Consider the following 17,996-nt stretch of genomic DNA (forward strand, 5'->3'; position numbering starts at 1 on the left):
TGGGAAAACTTGCCGCAGGGCAATTCAACAAATACAAAAGTTAAATTAATTTCAATGGAACCGGGGCCAGTAATAATAAAATAAAGTCAATCCAAAAATACGACAGTTACAATAATGTCGACAAAAATGTGGTCGCCAATAATAAAAGTAACTGATTAATGAAATGATTAATACAGTGTTGAATTGTCCCGGTGTCCCACGGCAAGTTGGCTGCGTTGAGTTGTCCTACACCTGTGATGGTGAACCTATGGCACGCATGCCAGAGGTGGCACGCAGAGCCCTCTCTGTGGGCACGCGCACTGTTACCAGCTGTTGTTCTGGTCTACGGCGCCAACTGATCTTCGTGCGTGCCAGAGCCGTATGCGCTGGCCACCTGATCTCTGGGTTTCCGGCACTCCGGCACGTGCGAAGACTAGCTGGCTGGTGCACATGTGCGCGCCGGAAACCCGAAGAGCAGTTGGGCGGCATGTGCATGCACACCAGCGAGCTGGTCTTTGGTTTCCGGGGCTCCGGTGCACGTGAAGACCAGCGTGCGTGCCAGAAACCAGACCAGGTGGCTGGTGCGTGCATGCACACTGGCCAGCTGATTTTTGAGTTTCCGGGGCTGTGGCATGCGCGCATTCGCGTGCTCCAGTTTGGCCACTTGGTGCCAAAAAGGTTCACCATCACTGTCCTAGACCCTAAAGTGAGGTTCACCTTACATTTAGGAAAGTAGGGTAACTATCCAGCAAGTTAACTGACAGTACAGAAACACAGGTCTGCATTCTTCTTTAGTTCTACTCATTCAACAGAATTTGCCTGCACAAGAGTAGGTCAAGATTAATCTTTTCTAGTACCTCCATCTATTTTTAAATAAGATCTTAACGGGTTCAGATTTATTGCTTAAAACACATGGGTAGTTTTACTGAGCAAAAATAAAGGGGAGAGTATTTGTTGTTTTCTCTCAAAGAGAACCATGTGCAAGAAAGATGTAATGAATGTTAACGGATGCTTGTCTCATTCTTCTGTTTTTAGGCCACTTTGTTTACCATAGCAAAAAGTTGCTACGCTTATTGCCAAAAGCATTAACTGCTGAAATATTTTCATGGACTGAGCTTGGAACATAATCTAGAGAACTACCGGAGACCAAAAATAATCAGGACTCAGCATTTGATGGAATAAACTATATTCTGCAGGTCTAGATTTAAGTAGGCTACCTTGAGTTGAGTTAGCCATTAAAGACATTTACAGTAGGATGTCAGCAACACAGCAACAGACTGCCAGCCCAGTCAGATCAGAATTCAAAATAAAATAAACACGCAGAGCACAAGATGAGCACTTCCATATCTAATCACAAAATAAGCTTCAGTTAAAGTGAGCAAGCTGTTGCAAGTCTTTTATTATGCTTTTTTTCCCCTCATTGGTTTAACAAAGAAATATTCTTGTCTGGTTCTTAGCGCATGTACAAAATTCCCCAGTTGACCTAACTTTTGAAAATCTGGATGAGGCATATAACAAATCCCGTTTTGATTTTGGAAGAGACCAGGAAAGCAGCAGTGGGTTGAGCTGCAAACAGATGATGTGCCAAAAAGAGGACATTTTTTCTAATATATGTCAAGTCTTTATGATTTAATTTGATCATAAATATATGCTACGATGTTCCTTCACATAAGGCAAAATCAGTGGTCAATATCAACTCTCCAAGGCAGAGGTCTTCAAACTTGGCAGCTTTAAGACTTGTGGACTTCAACTCCCAGAATTCTCCAGCCAGCTATGCTGGCTGGAGAATTCTGGGAGTTGAAGTCCACAAGTCTTAAAGCTGCCAAGTCTGAAGACCTCTGCTCCAAGGCTATGAGATGATCCATATTGTTATTATTTACAGTGCTATTAGTTAAAATGGTATCTATTAATGGTATCTATTAAATTATTTTCATATAATAATAAATGTTTGGGAGCCAGTGAAGAACAATTTGAAACTTAATGAAGGGATCAAAGAGCTGAAGTGTTTGGGGACCCCTAATACAGGGGGAATCTGTATGTTTGGCTAAAAACGTCAAGCCTTACCAAACATGATCCAAAGCTACACTAGGAAGGAAAAATCAATCAAGTTTATTTATTTATTTAGAGAATTTATCTGTCTGCCCACTCACTTTCAGTGAGTTTAGGTGGCTTACAAAAAAGGTTGTGTAGGAAGTCAGCACCCACCCCTCTCCTAGAAAAAGGAAATTTTCTAGGAAATAATAAAAAGGAAGAATATTTCCCTTAAAAGAGAAATAGAAATCTTAAGACAGAAACTCAGCCCCAGCTCCCTGCCCCCAGCAGAAACTTTGGTTATTTACAAGACGAAAGGCTGGGCCAGCTTATCTACAACACAAAAGACCTTCAACCTCAGGACATAATAGGATTAGCCCTCTTCCCATCTCACCAAATGGTACCTGAGAAGATTACATCATCCAGCAAGATTCAACCAAGCATGGGAGTCTGACAACATTTCTTGCCACAGGAACAGGAAGCAAGTTCAAAACCCAACAGAGGGTATAAATCTCTCTCCCTCTCTCACCCACATGCTCATTTTGCCCAGGACCTCAAACCATGTGGTCCTCTCCACCATTAAACCATCTTTCCAAACAGCTTCCATGTTTTCAGGGTCTTTCTCCCCACTTGGAACTGAACCCAGATGGACATTTCTTCCAACAGTTGTTAACACATTTATTTAACTATAAAACCCTAGTTTTTCCCAAAAGATTTTTTTGAAGCTTGGCTCTAAGATCCTATACAAAATGATTCTAGACTTTGAATGGAACCGTAAGTTATCCTTCTACAGATGCTACTCTTTGTGCATACTCTCCAAAGTTCTGTGTTCTGTCCTGGTTCTGTCAACTCTCATTTCTCTTTCATGGCCAAGCATCATCCAAAGCTGTTTGAGAAACCTTGACTCTGCAGTAACATTCCTTCCCTAACACCCCTTTGTAAAAAAGCACCCTAAACACCTCAGTGTAAATGAAGCCAGTCTGTTTTACTGAAACTGCTGATGGTCCTGTGGGAAGCCTCCCCCCCCCAATAGAGATTGAAATATTTTGGGGGATATTAAAAGAGGTAGAATATTGAATTTCCCCAAAGGCAAAATGCTTTCTGCCAAAATGGCAGAAAGCAGCCCCAATTTCCTGCATAGTAAAATAACCCATTAAGAAAGACTGGGCCAGCCCATTCACAAACAAAGCACCTTCACCTCCAAATGATGGGATTCAAAATTGCATTCCCCCACCCAAATTCTAAGGACAGGACGTGACCTTTTAGGACATAATAGGATTAACCCACCCCCATTAGAATAGCGAAAGATAAAAGGTTCACTACATTGCACAACCCTTTGAAGCATTTCAAACACAAAACCCCAGAAACCTATAAAGATTCATCCACTCATTCAAGCCATTCGGTCAGCTGCCCCAGAACCACATGCTGTTGGTGGGTTGTGCTCATCAAAAAACAGAATCCTTCTTTCCAATAAACCTCCATTTTATTTTCTCCTCTAAAGCCCAGCAAGTAAATAATAATCATTTAGTTTTCTGGAAAGACCTTTACTGCTGATAAACTAATGGAACTGACTCTTGAAAGCCTTTGGAACTATTTCCCCAGGTCAACTGATATCTAGCATTAAGGCAGAGTTACTCCCTTTCTCTTTTTTCAGGTTTCCTCCCTTCTCTGTAGCAACAAATCTCTTCTGTAATAGCCCATCTCCTTCCTGTTGTTGACTGCAACAGTGTTGATTGACTGACTTGTATCCTACCTTTATTATTTTTACAAGCAAACTAAGGCTGCCAACATATCCAACACATCTTCCTGCTCCTATTTTCCTCACTACAATAATCCTGTGAGGTGGGTTGGGCTGAGAGTGAGTGACTGGCCCAAAGTCACCTAGCCGGCTTTCATCCTCCATGTCCCTGGATCTGTCAGACATTCCATCATATCCACTAAGGCCACACCAAAATATACAACTTAATCAGGGGTGTCAAACTTGAGGCTCGCAGGCCGAATGTAGGTGCTTAGATCTGGCCTGTGGGGCCACCCTGGAAACAGTGAGGGACCGGCCCGCGGTGCGTCTGCCAGGGAAAACAGGCTCCCAAGCTCCGTTTTCGCTGGCAGAGGGTTGCAGGAGGCCGTCGCAGTTGGAAACGGACCTTGGGAGCCCATTTTCCCCAGCAGAGGCACCGTCGGCTGACACAGGCACCCCCGACATGAATGACATCAGGCAGGCCATGCCTCCTATGGCCACACCCACCCCAGCCTCCTGAGGTCAAACACAACCCTGATGCAACCCTCAATGAAATCGAGTTTGACATCCTTGAACTAAATAATCAGAGAAAGAGAGCTAAGTAGTGTGGAACCTTATTCCATGTTGATTCCAAAGCCCACTGTTCGTACGCCACTCCTGTCCATGGCTTCAGGAAACATTCTCCCGAAGTGTATGGTTCCTTTTGCCTCGGTGTATTTAAACTGGCTACTCTGCCCTCCACTGCTTTTCGTGGAGTAAAGGAGCCACTTCATGTGCCACCTAAATGACTTTTCAATGAGAAACACCGGTCTGGTTGAACAACTTAACCATGGGGATGGTGCAATGGTTGTAAGTGTGAAAAATGATCATAAATAACTTTTTTCAGTGGCCTTGCAACTTTCAACCATTACTAAATGAACTGTTGTAAATCAAGGACTACCTGCAGTAGTACTGGAACTGTTTTTATCCTTTTATCCTTATTTATTTCCTCATAGCTCTTTTCTTCCAAGATTGCCCTTGTCCGTAATATTTATATAAAATATTTAGACAACATCCTTGCTCCAACAGTGACAGAGTCTTAGCATTCTATTAGAATTATCAGTCTACCTGCCCTAGAGTGAATAGAATAAAGATATTGGGTAAAGCCGCATCAAGGCTACTAGATAGTCAGTATTTCTTAGGTTTTGGAAGTAGTGTTTTATGGACATCTAAACCCATTTATCTGTAAAATACAACAACAACAAAAAAAGATATTATGTTTAGGTTTCTTCATGGAGGATTTCTAATCCTTGTATTTTCTTCCATTCTTAAAAGATTAGGGTTAGGGTTAAACAGACTACTGGGCCCTTTTTTTAAAAAAAAAGTTCTTTGCCTTTTGCTTTTTTTTTCTTGCATCACTATACTTTACTACACAGGTAGGAGCTTCTGCAGGTACATTTTTCTAGGAAAAGCTAAATTGGAAACAGTATTTCCTTTTTTTTTTTTTTAAATATTTTATTGTTAAGAAATTATAATAATGCAGTTTTTGTCCATCCGGTTACATAGTATGGGAAAAGGAAATAAATAAGAATACAGATGTATGTACATATAGATAATCTTTGCTACTCAATTACATAGTATATAAATATGTACTTATACTGATATGTGCTTATATCATTCTTAATGTATATATATATATATATAATAGGTCTTTAAAGGTAAATTAATAAATACATAAGTCATATCTTTTGCTTACCTATATAACCTTTCCTTACTTCATTTTACTTTCTACAATCTGCGGTACATCTTCTCTTACTATGTCATTTGACTATTTCTTGTACTCAATCTAGTCTCTCTCCTCTGGATAATGGAAACAGTATTTCCTATTCCAGAGCTGAAGAAGCTTCTTGGATGAGAAGCGAAATGTCTTCAAAGTAAAACCAGAAAGTCCAATGGCCTCTTGAAAAAGAATCTTTGGGATAACAGTGACCTGGATGACTGAGAATCTTCATAGACAATATTTCCTATATGATTTCTCAGTACAAGCTTGGTTTTCAGGCCCAAGCCTCTCAAGATGGCAATTTAAATGCACTGAAAGGGATTTCCTGAGATCAGAGGTGAGTTGCGCTAAATGTAGGAAGCTTCTGTGTACTGCACTTAAAAATAATCCCCCTCGGATATTTTGTAATCAGACGGGAGAACTTTCTCACCTTCAATATATTAATACTGTCCTAACAAATCTAACCAAAGATTCTGTGTATATATTACATTAGTAAAATTTTATTTATGAAAGCTAAATGTCTGTTAAGTTTAGTTAATTATTATTGCACCTTGTGTCAGAGATATAGATGTAAACTGTAACATGTTTTTATCATCTGGAAAATAAGCCAATTGAGTTTATGTCTGCATACAAACACATAGCATGTTCTCCATTATTTGGGCTGAGAAAACATCCTAAATCCCCCAAATTTATGGAATTCTACATAATCAAGTAAATCTTCCCCGTGACAAACATCTTTTAAAGAGATTTTTAAAACCAGTTTCTTATATGCCGTCAGACTTTGCAACCGAGAGGTTTGCTGTTACTTTTCTAATTCCTGGCACTTTGAATTAGAATGTCTTGCTGAATTGTGGCCATCAGATTCAGCATTTTCATATCAAAAGCAGCACTTTTAGAAAACGTAAACCATGTATGTCAATAAGCCATCGCAATATTTCCTTTGAAATCTCTTTGATTTTGTCATCATTCTGAAAATATTTCTGTCCCTTTCAACCTCTTTCCATGGCTCGACTTCAGTTCTTCATTTAATAGCTCTATCTATTTGAATTTACTGCCACAAGATATACAGAAAACAGGTACCTTACTTCGAAGAACCGCAGCGGGCATGACTCACTGGAATTCCTTCTAAGATACTATGGACAAATTCCAAAAATCTGTATTCCAGGCTCTGTATATTAATTTATTATAGGCTTTTTCCAAGGACTTCTTGTTGAGGACATTAGGATTGTAATTGAGCTAGATATTATCTTGGCAACTGTATATTCCTAAATCAGCATTTGCCAGGCTAACATATGCCAGGAGCAGAACAAGAAATTTAAAGAGAAAATCGGCAGGCAAGAAGGTTGCCTTGCAGATTCCTGGTCATTCCACTATTTCTCTTTTAGAAAAAACGAATACCTAGTTTTAGCCAGTGGCATAAAGACAGAAAACACAGCAGTGGAGAAGTCACAGCACTGAACCATAAAATATCTCCTCCCACGCGCTGAGTTTCTCCGATGAGACTTTCCCTCTTGCCACATTAGTTCCACTGTGATGGAATTAATAAGCCAGTGAGTAGCCCAAGGACATATGGCTTTTACACCTCAGCAGAGATTTGAACTCAAATCTTCCTGATTTACCATTCTCTAAACCAAATCATTCACGGGGAAAATCTATCTATGTGGTTGCTAAGAGCCGAACAACAACTTGAAGGCAGATAATCCAGCAAACCAAATCATTCTCCGAAAACCTAGAAACTGCACTAAAGTTACTCTGCAATATAGCACTTGGGATCTGTTGCTCTACGTTGGAAAAAGTCTCACGATTGCACGTCTTGATCACTTTCCTTACGTACTTCTAGACTTTTTTTTTTAAATGTTCATTCTGTTATGGGATACTCATGTAGGGAGTCTGTAGGACTTTCCTATGCCACAACTTTCTAAATGATGTTTATGTTTATTTGGATTTATATACCGCCCTTCTCCCGAAGGACTCAGGGCGGTGAACAGCCAAAGATAAAACACATACAATATAAAATTTAAAAAAACAATTTAAAACATATTAAACAAATTTGGCCCATACTAATTAAAACACCCCTTTTTTAAAAGTAAATTAAAATTAAAATTTTAATTTGCTTTATGAAGAACAAATTTTAATTTGCTTTATGAAGAACAAACATTTTTTAGCATCTTGGAGGTGCCTAGCACAATCACCCTATTTTAAATTTTGTATCTATATGTTTTATTTTATGGCTGTTCACCGCCCTGAGTCCTTCGGGAGTAGGGCGGTATACAAATTTAATAAAATGAAATGAAAAATGAAAAAATCACCCACAACCACCAGCCTCCTGACTTAGTCATAAACAATGGGTAAAAAGAACCCCTTTGCTGGTTATTTGAAATAATAATAGAGGGAAGCTTGAAGCAGCTGATTGATAGAACCTACAGTATATCAGCAATTTAGAAGCCACACTATATTATGCAGCATTCCAGATACGGTATCTATAAACTATTTGCATTATATTCAGCACAATGAAGCCTCCCTGAAAGTCCTTCAAATTAGTAATTAGTTTCTTCTGTAATAATCAGACAGCAGCACCTGACATGTGTCACCTAAAAAAAGGAAAAGCCTACAAATACTAATTTATGACATTGCACTAATGTACAACAGCCAGATCTCTAAAACCAAATTACACAGGAAGTGAGTGGTTAACGAGAAAACATTCTAATGACAAAGAATCTTTTGTTTTTTATTAAAAAAAAAATACATAGCTCCCCATCTAGACTATTTTCTACAGGTAATTGAAATCATTTGTAAAAACTTATCTCCTTTATGTACTTTAGATTGTGTGTGAGAACTGAACCGTGAGTCAACTAATAAACCATAATATGGTATTCCATGTCTTATAAACGTAACTGGTCAGATTAAAAAAGTCATTTTAAAATGAGACCACTTTACAGCACCTGCAGTGGAACAGAGCATAAATAAAAGACTAACAATTTCCTTGCCATAAACCAGACAAATGACACAGTTTTAAATTCCCAGTGTCCTACATCCTGTGCATACATTATTTCCCACCTGATGCCCTACAGATGTGTTAGGACAAACTATTAAAATGTCTATGTAGCAAGCCATTTGTTGAATGAAAAAAAAATATTAAAGGATACTTCCAATGCATCTGCAGATCATCAGACTAGGAAGCACCTACCTAACCTAACCAAGAGAACTATAATTTTTCCAAATTGAGAACTTGCATTTATGCTTAACATTCCTTTTGCAATTCCTCCCCATTGCTGAAAAAAGCTAAACAAATACATTCAAAAACATTCATATCGGAATTATATTCAAAATAAAACAAAGCATTCCACAAATTTGCTCTATGCTCTGATAAATATGGACAGGGCTAAATTAGAGTTTTTAGCAATTTGCCCACTGTTGCAATTCATTTTTTTAACACTAAGCCTTTCTAAAACTGATGAGTAGGGATTCGGATGAAAATTCCCAGAATTCTCAATAAACACTATCATTGAGAATCTGAGAACAGCTGATACAACTCCTTTGGTGGATACCAGCTATTGGGGTCTATGACTTCATATATGCTACATTAGCCTGAAGCCACATTACAGCCTGAAGCTCTACTGTCTTTTATACAATCAACAAACATTCCAAAACCTATTAACTAATTCATTATCAGGCTTAAATCCCACTCTTTTGCAACAAGGAGACACACATAGGACTGACTTTATTTTACCAGTAAATCCTCTGAAGTAGGTTAAGGCTTAGACTTATTGATTGGCATCATTCCCTATCTCATCAGTTAAAGTGTCCTCCTACAGTTGTCCCAGATTTTCAGACATCTAAGTCTAGGAAGCCTGCAAAGGCACATTTAAATTCAACCTGGGTATACAGGAGTGAGCATCCTAGGCTAATGTAGCAGATTTCAGAATAAAAAATGGTTGCTATGATCTGAGATCCAATTGCTTCATCATCTAAACGAGGCAGGTGTTAATAGGGAAAGAATTACATTATTGGTTATTCAATTCTTAAGGCCTACAGTTTGGGTCACATGATGTGCTGCTAGGACTCTCTTTTGACCAGACTTTATTTTAGTTATTAATATATTTTTTTCTGGAAGGTTTCCTGGTTTCTATAGATGCTCATGTTACTCTGGGATTATATTCTACAATTTGGAAATTAAAAAGATGAAGGAGGGCAATTTTATAATTAGCAAAAATTATTAAAAATGATACAAGATTAGAAAGACACTCACTCTATTAATGAGCCGCGGTGGCGCAATGGTTAGAGTGCAGTACTGCAGGCTACTTCTGCTGATCACCGGCTGCCAGCAGTTTGGCAGATCGAATCTCACCAGCTCAAGGTTGACTCAAGTCTTCCATCCTTTACCCGAGGTGGGTTAAATGAGGACCCAGATTGTTGGGGGCAAGAGGCTGACTCTGTAAACTGCTTAGAGAGGGCTGTGAAGCACTGTGAAGCAGTATATAAGTCTAAGTGCTATAGCTAAGTGCTGATTATGCAACAGTTTGATGGACTTTATATCATTAGACATCTTGAAGAGCTATATAGAAAAATGTTTCCTAAAGTAATTTAAATTATTTAATTTTGTGTACTTGCACATATGCATGCATACCTAGTAAAATTAATTTAGACTGGTTTTTAATGAATGCTTATTCCTTCCTTTATTTTTCTCTTTGTATATAAAACAAAAAATAAACCACAGTTGAAAAAAGAAATACAGTAGCTTTGTTCATTTCCATTGCAGCTGGGTATATTCATCTGATTAGTGCTTTCTGCATTCATATTAAAATTAAATTCAACTTTACAAATGAGTCTGATCCATTTCTGAATGTTTTCTGCCCCATACAGATAACATCGAAATACTGCCTTCTATCTAATATTTGGAATGCCAGATACTTTAGTGCCAAATTTGTAAGAATTATATGAACGATATTGAAGCAATACTGTTTAAGCGTTACTTGCCAAGAATCCCCTTAAAGATGCTCTTTAAGGTAATTCATTGTTTTAAAAAATGATGCCAACAAAACAAATTACTGCTTCTTCTCAGTAAGTAAATGCAATGGTTGGCATGAATGATGGATTCTAGGAATACTGGATAGATGTGAAGGAGCAGCTTCAATAAAAATTATGAATAACACAATTAAAAGTTATGTTTGCAGACATATCAGTGTACCAGACAAACAAATACATTTTAAAATAGATAAACAATCTATGAATTACCTATATGCATTGAAAATAATATATTTAACAATTTAAGAATTGTGTTTTCTTTATTTTTCTTTTGAAGAATCTGGAGCAATGAATAAGGTATCTTTCCCACATCCACCTTGTGAATGTTCAAAAGTTGATCTGGTGGCGAGTTGGGGACTGCCCAAAATCACCCAATGAATGCTTTTTTGGGGATAGTACTTCCTGGTCAATGTATCACTTTATAGTGGATATACTGAAGCTCAAATCTTTGCATGTAAACTCTTCTGAAAACAATAAACACTCCAGCACAGTATTATCCATTGTAATGTTATACACACACAAGAGTCTCCAAAACTTCATTATATTACTAAGCTATAGCTTGTTTAACAATGGTTAACTGAATAAACTATAACTGGCTGAGTACATAAATGCATTTAATTGAACCAAACATACTTTATAAACTATACTAAGAGGCCTCCCAAATTATTTAGTCAGCTTTTTAATTATGTTTTAGCTATCTCTCTCTTCACAATTAAAACAAATAAAAAGCAAGTTCAAAGCAGGTATTTCTCCCACATCTACCCTGAGTATTGATAACATTAAGAAAATTATTAATCTTTAGTAACTATTACTCAAACACCACAAGCACAATTCTCCAAATAAGCACACATTGTTGAAGAGAAATCCAAAAGAGAAACAAAATGTTTTAATTGAAATGTTTTAATTAGAGGAATGGGAGAATGAAAATAAAAAATATAGCTTTGGATATCTTCTGTAACTTCAGAAAATCTCAAGGCCATGGAAGCAGGAATGAGTTCACATAATCAAACTAAATCATAATGTTTGTTTACCATTGGCTCAGAACATATTGCAATCCAATTATTATTTATAAATTATGATTTGACTTAGCACAATATGTAAATCCAGCCGGTGGAGACCACTTAACAGAGCATGGTAAAAGCAAACTACAGTGCATCAGAATATGAGAACAGCGGAATCTTTCAATATACTATTCTGAAGATACATCCACATAAAGCTGCAAAGTACATGATAAAATGAAACTGTTCAGACTGGAAATACTGTAGAATAACATGGAGAACAGCTCTTACAAGATAATTTGGCACATGTTTAGTTTAAACACCTGCAGCAGAATAAAATGAAATAACCGATTGGTCATAATATATATGGGTCCATCCTAGCTCTGAATTTCTGTAATTTAACTAGGTGCTGATTATTTAAAGAAAATATTACGTTTAGGTAATCTACAATTTAATTCACAGTCCAAGATTGGAAGAAACTCAATAATTCAAGCCCCAATTAAGGATCTAAGAATTATTTCAGGTAGCATCTAGGAATATAGACAATTTCAAGAAGACTGGGATTCTTTTGTAAAATTACAGTGTTCAGGTCTGATAAATTCAATATTTCCAGATACTGAGAAAGTCCTTTAGGTCAGGGGTGTCAAACTTGATTTCATTGAGTGCCACATCAGGGTTGTGTTTGACCTCGGGGAGAGGGGGGACGGGGGGGGGGCATGGCCAGCTCAACGTCACTCATGTCGGGAGCACCTGTGGTGGCCAAGTGCTAAGGCAGGACTTCCCTCAGACCCTCCCTGCCTCTCATTATAATCTCTCTCCTTCCTTCCTTCCTTCCTTCCTTCCTTCCTTCCTTCCTTCCTTCCTTCCTTCCCTCCCTCCCTCCCTCCCTCCTTCCTTTTTCCTTCCTTGCTCTCTTCCCATCTTTTTCTTTGTCTTTCCTCTTTCCCTTTCTCCTTTCCTGTCCTTCTTGGATACTCAAATGCAAAAGGGAAAACATTTCTCCTTTTTTGTTTTGTTTTTATAGTTTGTTTTGCTAGCCTTCTGCCAGTAAAAACAGAGCCTCCCCCGGGGGGGGCTGCGTGTGGCCCTCCTGAGCTCCATTTTCGCTGGCAGAGGGCTGCAGGAGGCCATCACAGCCGAAAACGGGGCCTGGGAGGGCCCCATGCGGCCCTCCTGAGCTCCATTTTCACTGGCAAAGGCACTGCAGGCCAGTCCTTCGCTGTTTCCAGGGCAGCCCCGCGGGCTGGATCTAAGCACCCCCGTAGGCCGCATCTGCCCCCAGGGCCTTGAGTTTGAGACCCCTGCTTTAGGTATTGCGCTTGACTGGTTTTTAATAAGTGTTCAACTTCAAACTGTAAATCCCAATATTTTTTCCCCCCAATTGTTTTGCCTGAATGCTATCATCACCTGGAACAGCAACATCAATGAACCAGACTTTCTCCTTTTCACTGTTATATCAGGCACGTAATGAACAAGATGCCTGTTTGGATCTTAAAGCCTCATAAGGTCTTTGTTATCTGTTGACAACTATGTGAAGTCACAGCCTTCCGTTCTTTAACGGGTGTGGTCTTCGTACACATAAAGTTCTTCCCCCAAGCCTAGGATGTTGCAATGTATTGACATAGCATATGTGCAGCTCCAAGCAATGTGGCCCTTTGCAATTGACAGATGGACATTTTGTCAATCTGCAGATTTCCCAAGTGCCATTCAAGATATTTGATGGAATAAACCAATAATAATAATAATAATAATAATAATAATAATAATAATAATAATAATAATAAATGTATAAGACAGTTCATTCACCAGTAACAATCATGATATACTGTAGCAAATAAGGTAAATCATCACTGCAAAAGCCTCTCCTTAAGGCAGAGGTCTTCAAACTTGGCCGCTTTAAGACTTGTGGACTTCAACTCCCAGAATTCTCCAGCCAGCATAGCTGGCTGGAGAATTCTAGGAGTCAAAGTCCACAAGTCTTAAAGCGGCCAAGTTTGAAGACCTCTGCCTTAAGCTAACATGTTCTCAGCATATAACAGAGTTGGAAGGGACCTTGGAGATCTTCTAGTCCAACCCCCTGCTCATGCAGGAGACCATATACCGTTTCAGACAAATGGCTGTCCAGTCTCTTTTTAAAAGCCTCCAGTGATGGAGCACCCATAGCTTCTGAAAGCAAGCCATTTCAATGGCTTATTATTTCTCCTTAGTTCTAGGTTGCTTCTCTCCTTCATTAGTTTCCAACCATTGCTTCTTCTCAAATAACTTTTCCATATTCTTATTATTTCCACTATCTCTAGGGTTTTTTTTTTTTTAAAAAAAATGGTATGTGTCCCTTCAGGTCCATAATATGAATGGGGAGGGGTGTTTTCCCCTCAATCATTAAATACATAAACCCAAGACAACTAAATCAGGAATCAGAGAGAATCTGCCAAGACTTAGTTGCAGCATAACTTTATGCCATAGTAAAGTCTTTTAGGATTGAGGGGTCTGATGACACCATCCTCCAATATTAATCACCTGGTTAATTTCACTTCAGGAAGGGAGGAAAGATGCCAGATAGCCTACAAACACAATAAGTCACACCTAATTTTCCCATCAGGGGGTACACGTTTCTCCCTTTCAAAATTCATGCTTGGCTTATCACTTCTTTTTAAAAAGTGGTCAAATTCACCAGGTATCAATAGATGATTAACCGACTTCCTAAAGGTAACCTTTGCATACAATCTCTGAACAGCTCCAAGGGACCAACCATAAGGAAAAGGGAAGGACCAAGATCACCTGTCAATGACCTGCCATTCCAAGCTACTTCTGTCATCCAAGAATTTCTACAGGTAGTCCTTGACTTACAACTGTTCCTTTAGTGACCATTCCAAGTTACGACAGCACTGAAAAAAGTGACTTACCACCATGCTCCCCATGCTCACGTGATCAACATTCAGCCGCTTGGCAACTGACTCATATCTATGACAGCTGCTGTGTCCCCATGGTCACGTGACCTCCTGACAAGCCAAGTCAAACGGGGAAGGCAGATTCACTTCACAACCGTGTTAGTAACAGCTGCAGCAATTCCCTCAACCACCGCAGCAACGAAAGTCCTAAATGAGGCACAACTAACTGAACTACTCTTTAGAAGAGAAGAGAAAAAGGAAGAGAAGAGAGAAGAGAAGAGGGAATAGAATAAGGAAGAGAATAGAATAAGGAAGAGAATAAGGAATAAAATGAATAGAATAAGGAATAGAAGAGAATAAGGAAGAAAAGAAGGAAGAGAAGGAAGAGAATAAGGAAGAGAAGAGAAGGAAGAGAAGAAGGAAGAGAATGAATAGAATAAGGAAGAGAAGAGAAGGAAGAGAAGAAGGAAGAGAAGAGAAGAAGGAAGAGAAGAAGGAAGAGAAGAAGGAATAGAAGAGAAGGAAGGGAAGAAGGAAGAGAAGAGAAGAAGGAAGAGAATAAGGAATAGAATGAATAGAATAAGGAATAGAAGAGAAGAAGGAAGAGAAGAGAAGGAAGAGAAGAAGGATTAGAATGAATAGAATAAGGAACAGAATAAGGAACAGAATAAGGAACAGAAGAGAAGAGAAAATTCTTTATTGGCCAAGTGTGATTAGACACACCAGGAATTTGTCTCCGGTGCACAACAATAGCAACAGAAATGTTCAATCGCAGTCATAAATCGAGGACTCCCTGTGCTTGAATTACAGACCCTTTTGCAAGGAAGCCTCCCACCCCCACCAGCCACCTGCCTAAAGCCCCTGGAAAAGGGCTTCCACCAAGTGGGCAGGCCTTGGAAATCCCCCCCCACCCCCCCTTAGCAAAGCACCAGAATCTCAGCCTGGCTACAATAACCCTTTTAATCCGCTCCAGGGACACTTCGCAGGCCTGGTCTCATCCTTGCACATCCTCCCTTCGTGGTGGTGGTGGTGGTGGTGGTGGGGGGGGGGGGAGACAGAGGAAGGAAGAGGCTGCTTCCTTCCCTCCAGGAGAAGCATCTTCCACCCCACCCCAAAATCACCGGCCACTTTCCTCCCCTCCCCCCCTCACCACCTTCTTGGCAGGGGGGGGTGTTGGTTGATTGAGGGGGCTGATTTTCCACCCACCCAGCAAGCATCCTTTCCTCCGACCACAAAGGGGGGGGGGGGTTTGAAAAAAAGGCCAGAAATAGCTTTCCCACCCCGTCACCCCCAGCTGCAGGCTTTCGCAGCTTCTGCAAATTCTCTCTCCCCCCCCCCCCGCCCCACTCCGCAGGGAAGAGGATCCGGCCTGCCTGCCTGATCCAAAGCGAGAGCCTCGTGGCCGGATTCCAGAGCCCATCATCCCCAACCAACCCTGCTGCGGGGATGGTGGGGGGGGAGAGGAGGAGGGAAAGTAAGTGGTGCCCGTTTACCTCTTCCTCCACCCCTCTCCCCCCTCTCTCCTCTCCACTCTCCTCTCCCCACTCTTTTCTGTCCTCCCCACTCTCCTCCCTCTCCCTCTCTCCTCCACCCTCTCTCCCCCTCTCCTCCCTCCTCCTCTCCTCTCCCCTTCTCTCCTCCCTCTCCACTCTCCTCTCCCCCTCTCCCCTTCTCCCTCCTCTCTCCCCCTCTCTCCTCCCCCTCCCTCCACTCTCCTCTCCCCCTCTTCTCCTTCCTCTCTGCCCCTCTCCTCCCCCTCTCCCTCTCCTCCATCTCTCCCCCTCTCTCCTTCCCCTCCCTCCACTCTCCTCTCCCCCTCTTCTCCTTCCTCTCTGCCCCTCTCCTCCCCCTCTCCCTCTCCTCCATCTCTCCCCCTCTCTCCTCTCCCTCCCCCTCCTCTCCTCCCCCTCCCTCCACTCTCCTCTCCCCCTCTTCTCCCCTTCTCTCCTCCCCTTCCCTCCTCTCCTCTCCCCCTCTTCTCCCTCCTCTCTGCCCCTCTCCCCTCTCCTCTTCCCCCCTCTCCCTCTCTCCTCCCTCTCTCCCCCTCTCCTCTTCCTCTCTCTCCTCCCCTCCCTCTCTCCTCCCCTCTCCTCCCCCTCCCTCCACTCTCCTCTCCCCCTCTTCTCCCTCCTCTCTCCTCCCCTCTTCCCCCCCTCTCCCTCTCTCCTCCCCTCCTCTCCTCTTCCTCTCTCTCCTCCCCTCCCTCTCTCCACCCGGCCCAAGGAGACGCTTCAGCCGCGGAGGGAGGGCCAGGCGGTTCCCAATCGCTGCCTGGGGAGGCCCCGCCGCCTCAAAACGGGGGCCCGGTCGCCCTCCTCCTCCTGGCTTCTTTCTCCTCACCTTTGACGATGCGCTCCGTCGTGGACAGTTTGGTGCTCTGGCCGCGGCCGGACATGATCCGGCTGTCCCGGCGGAGGCTCCCGGGGACTTTCCTGCCTCCCCCTCGGGAGGGGCCGGGACTCCAACGGCGGCAGAAGCCGAGCAGGCCCCGGCGGCGGGGATGGTGACGGGCCGCGACGGAGGCGCAACCACCGGGGAAATCCTCTCACGCAGCCCGGGCGGCGACGGCGGCGGCTCTCTCCACCCGAGCGGGGCCCCCCTCCCGCGCCTGGCCGCTACCGCGCATGCGCCGGCGTCGTTCCGCGCTTCCCCCCCCCCCCTCCTCCTCCTCTCCACCCCCTTTCTACGGCACACAAGGCGCAAGCTGTCAAGGCCGCCGTCTCTGGGCTCCCACGGCGCAGGCGCAATGGCTGCCTTTTACACGGCTGACACGGTCTCCGCCCACCCCCGCCTTCGGCTTGGCGCAGGCGCCCGGCGGGGCTTGTCTTTTAAAGCCCGCCTTACGAGGCCGGCCCGCGCTTTCCGATTGGTCCCCCTTCCCTGTCACGCCTGCGCGCGCGCGCCGTGGAAAAGACGAGCCCCAAGGCGTCGGCCCACCCCCTCGCCTTCCCTTCCCCTTCGGTCACGTGCTCCATCTGCGGGCAATGGGGGTTCCCCGTCTCCTCTTTCCCCGCCGCCATTTTGATGGGGCGGGGGTGGGGGTGGAGAATGGTGGATGGACGGTTGCTAGGAGACGGGCAGGTTGTGCCAGATCCGGGCCGGCGGGAAGAAACAAGGCCGCGGCCTGAATGGAGCCTCTTCTTTGGGGGCGCTTCTCCTTCGCCTTCCTCCCCTTGCCCCTAAAAGCCACGAAACACGGGGGCCTTGCAATTGTAAGGGTAGTGGGGGCCCTGCGTGCTTCGGGGTCCGGCCGTGGGCCTGGCATCGGCTTAAGACATCTCCCCCTTGGGGGGGGGGGCTTTTGCAATAACGGCCATAATTAGTTGCCGCCCCCCAAAAAAAAAACCCCCATCGGCATCTGCCCTTTGCTGGCTGCCAGGTAAATAATTCCTAGCAACCCCACGGAAGTGGCACCTTGCCCAAGCGGACTCCGGCTTAGCAGCAGCTTTCGCGCCTGCAGTCGATGCCAACCAAGGATTTGAGCCCGCAGTTGCTGCCTCTCCACCCCCTTGGCCAGGCCGTTGTTTCCCCTTCCCAAAACGATCCACTGGAGCATCCGGATAGGATAGGATAGGACA

At 42.8% G+C, this 17,996-nt stretch overlaps 1 protein-coding gene across 4 annotated transcripts in view; it reads right to left on the reverse strand.

Annotated features, from left to right (window-relative positions):
• The window catches only part of PPP3CC (protein phosphatase 3 catalytic subunit gamma), a 78,251-nt gene extending 61,224 nt beyond the window's left edge, over positions 1–17,027 (reverse strand). For all 4 annotated transcript variants that reach the window (XM_070952197.1, XM_070952195.1, XM_070952196.1 and 1 more), the window contains exon 1: positions 16,759–17,027. In XM_070952197.1, coding sequence (XP_070808298.1) covers positions 16,759–16,813 — 55 coding nt within the window. In that variant the 5' untranslated portion in view covers positions 16,814–17,027. The remainder of the gene's footprint in view (positions 1–16,758) is intronic.
• Between the last annotated feature and the right edge of the window lie 969 nt (positions 17,028–17,996).

The sequence above is a fragment of the Pituophis catenifer genome, unplaced genomic scaffold, assembly GCF_029215685.1.
Source record: "Pituophis catenifer annectens isolate HBS135680 unplaced genomic scaffold, rPitCat1.0.hap2 SCAF_12, whole genome shotgun sequence".
In the NCBI taxonomy this organism is placed as follows: domain Eukaryota; kingdom Metazoa; phylum Chordata; class Lepidosauria; order Squamata; family Colubridae; genus Pituophis; species Pituophis catenifer.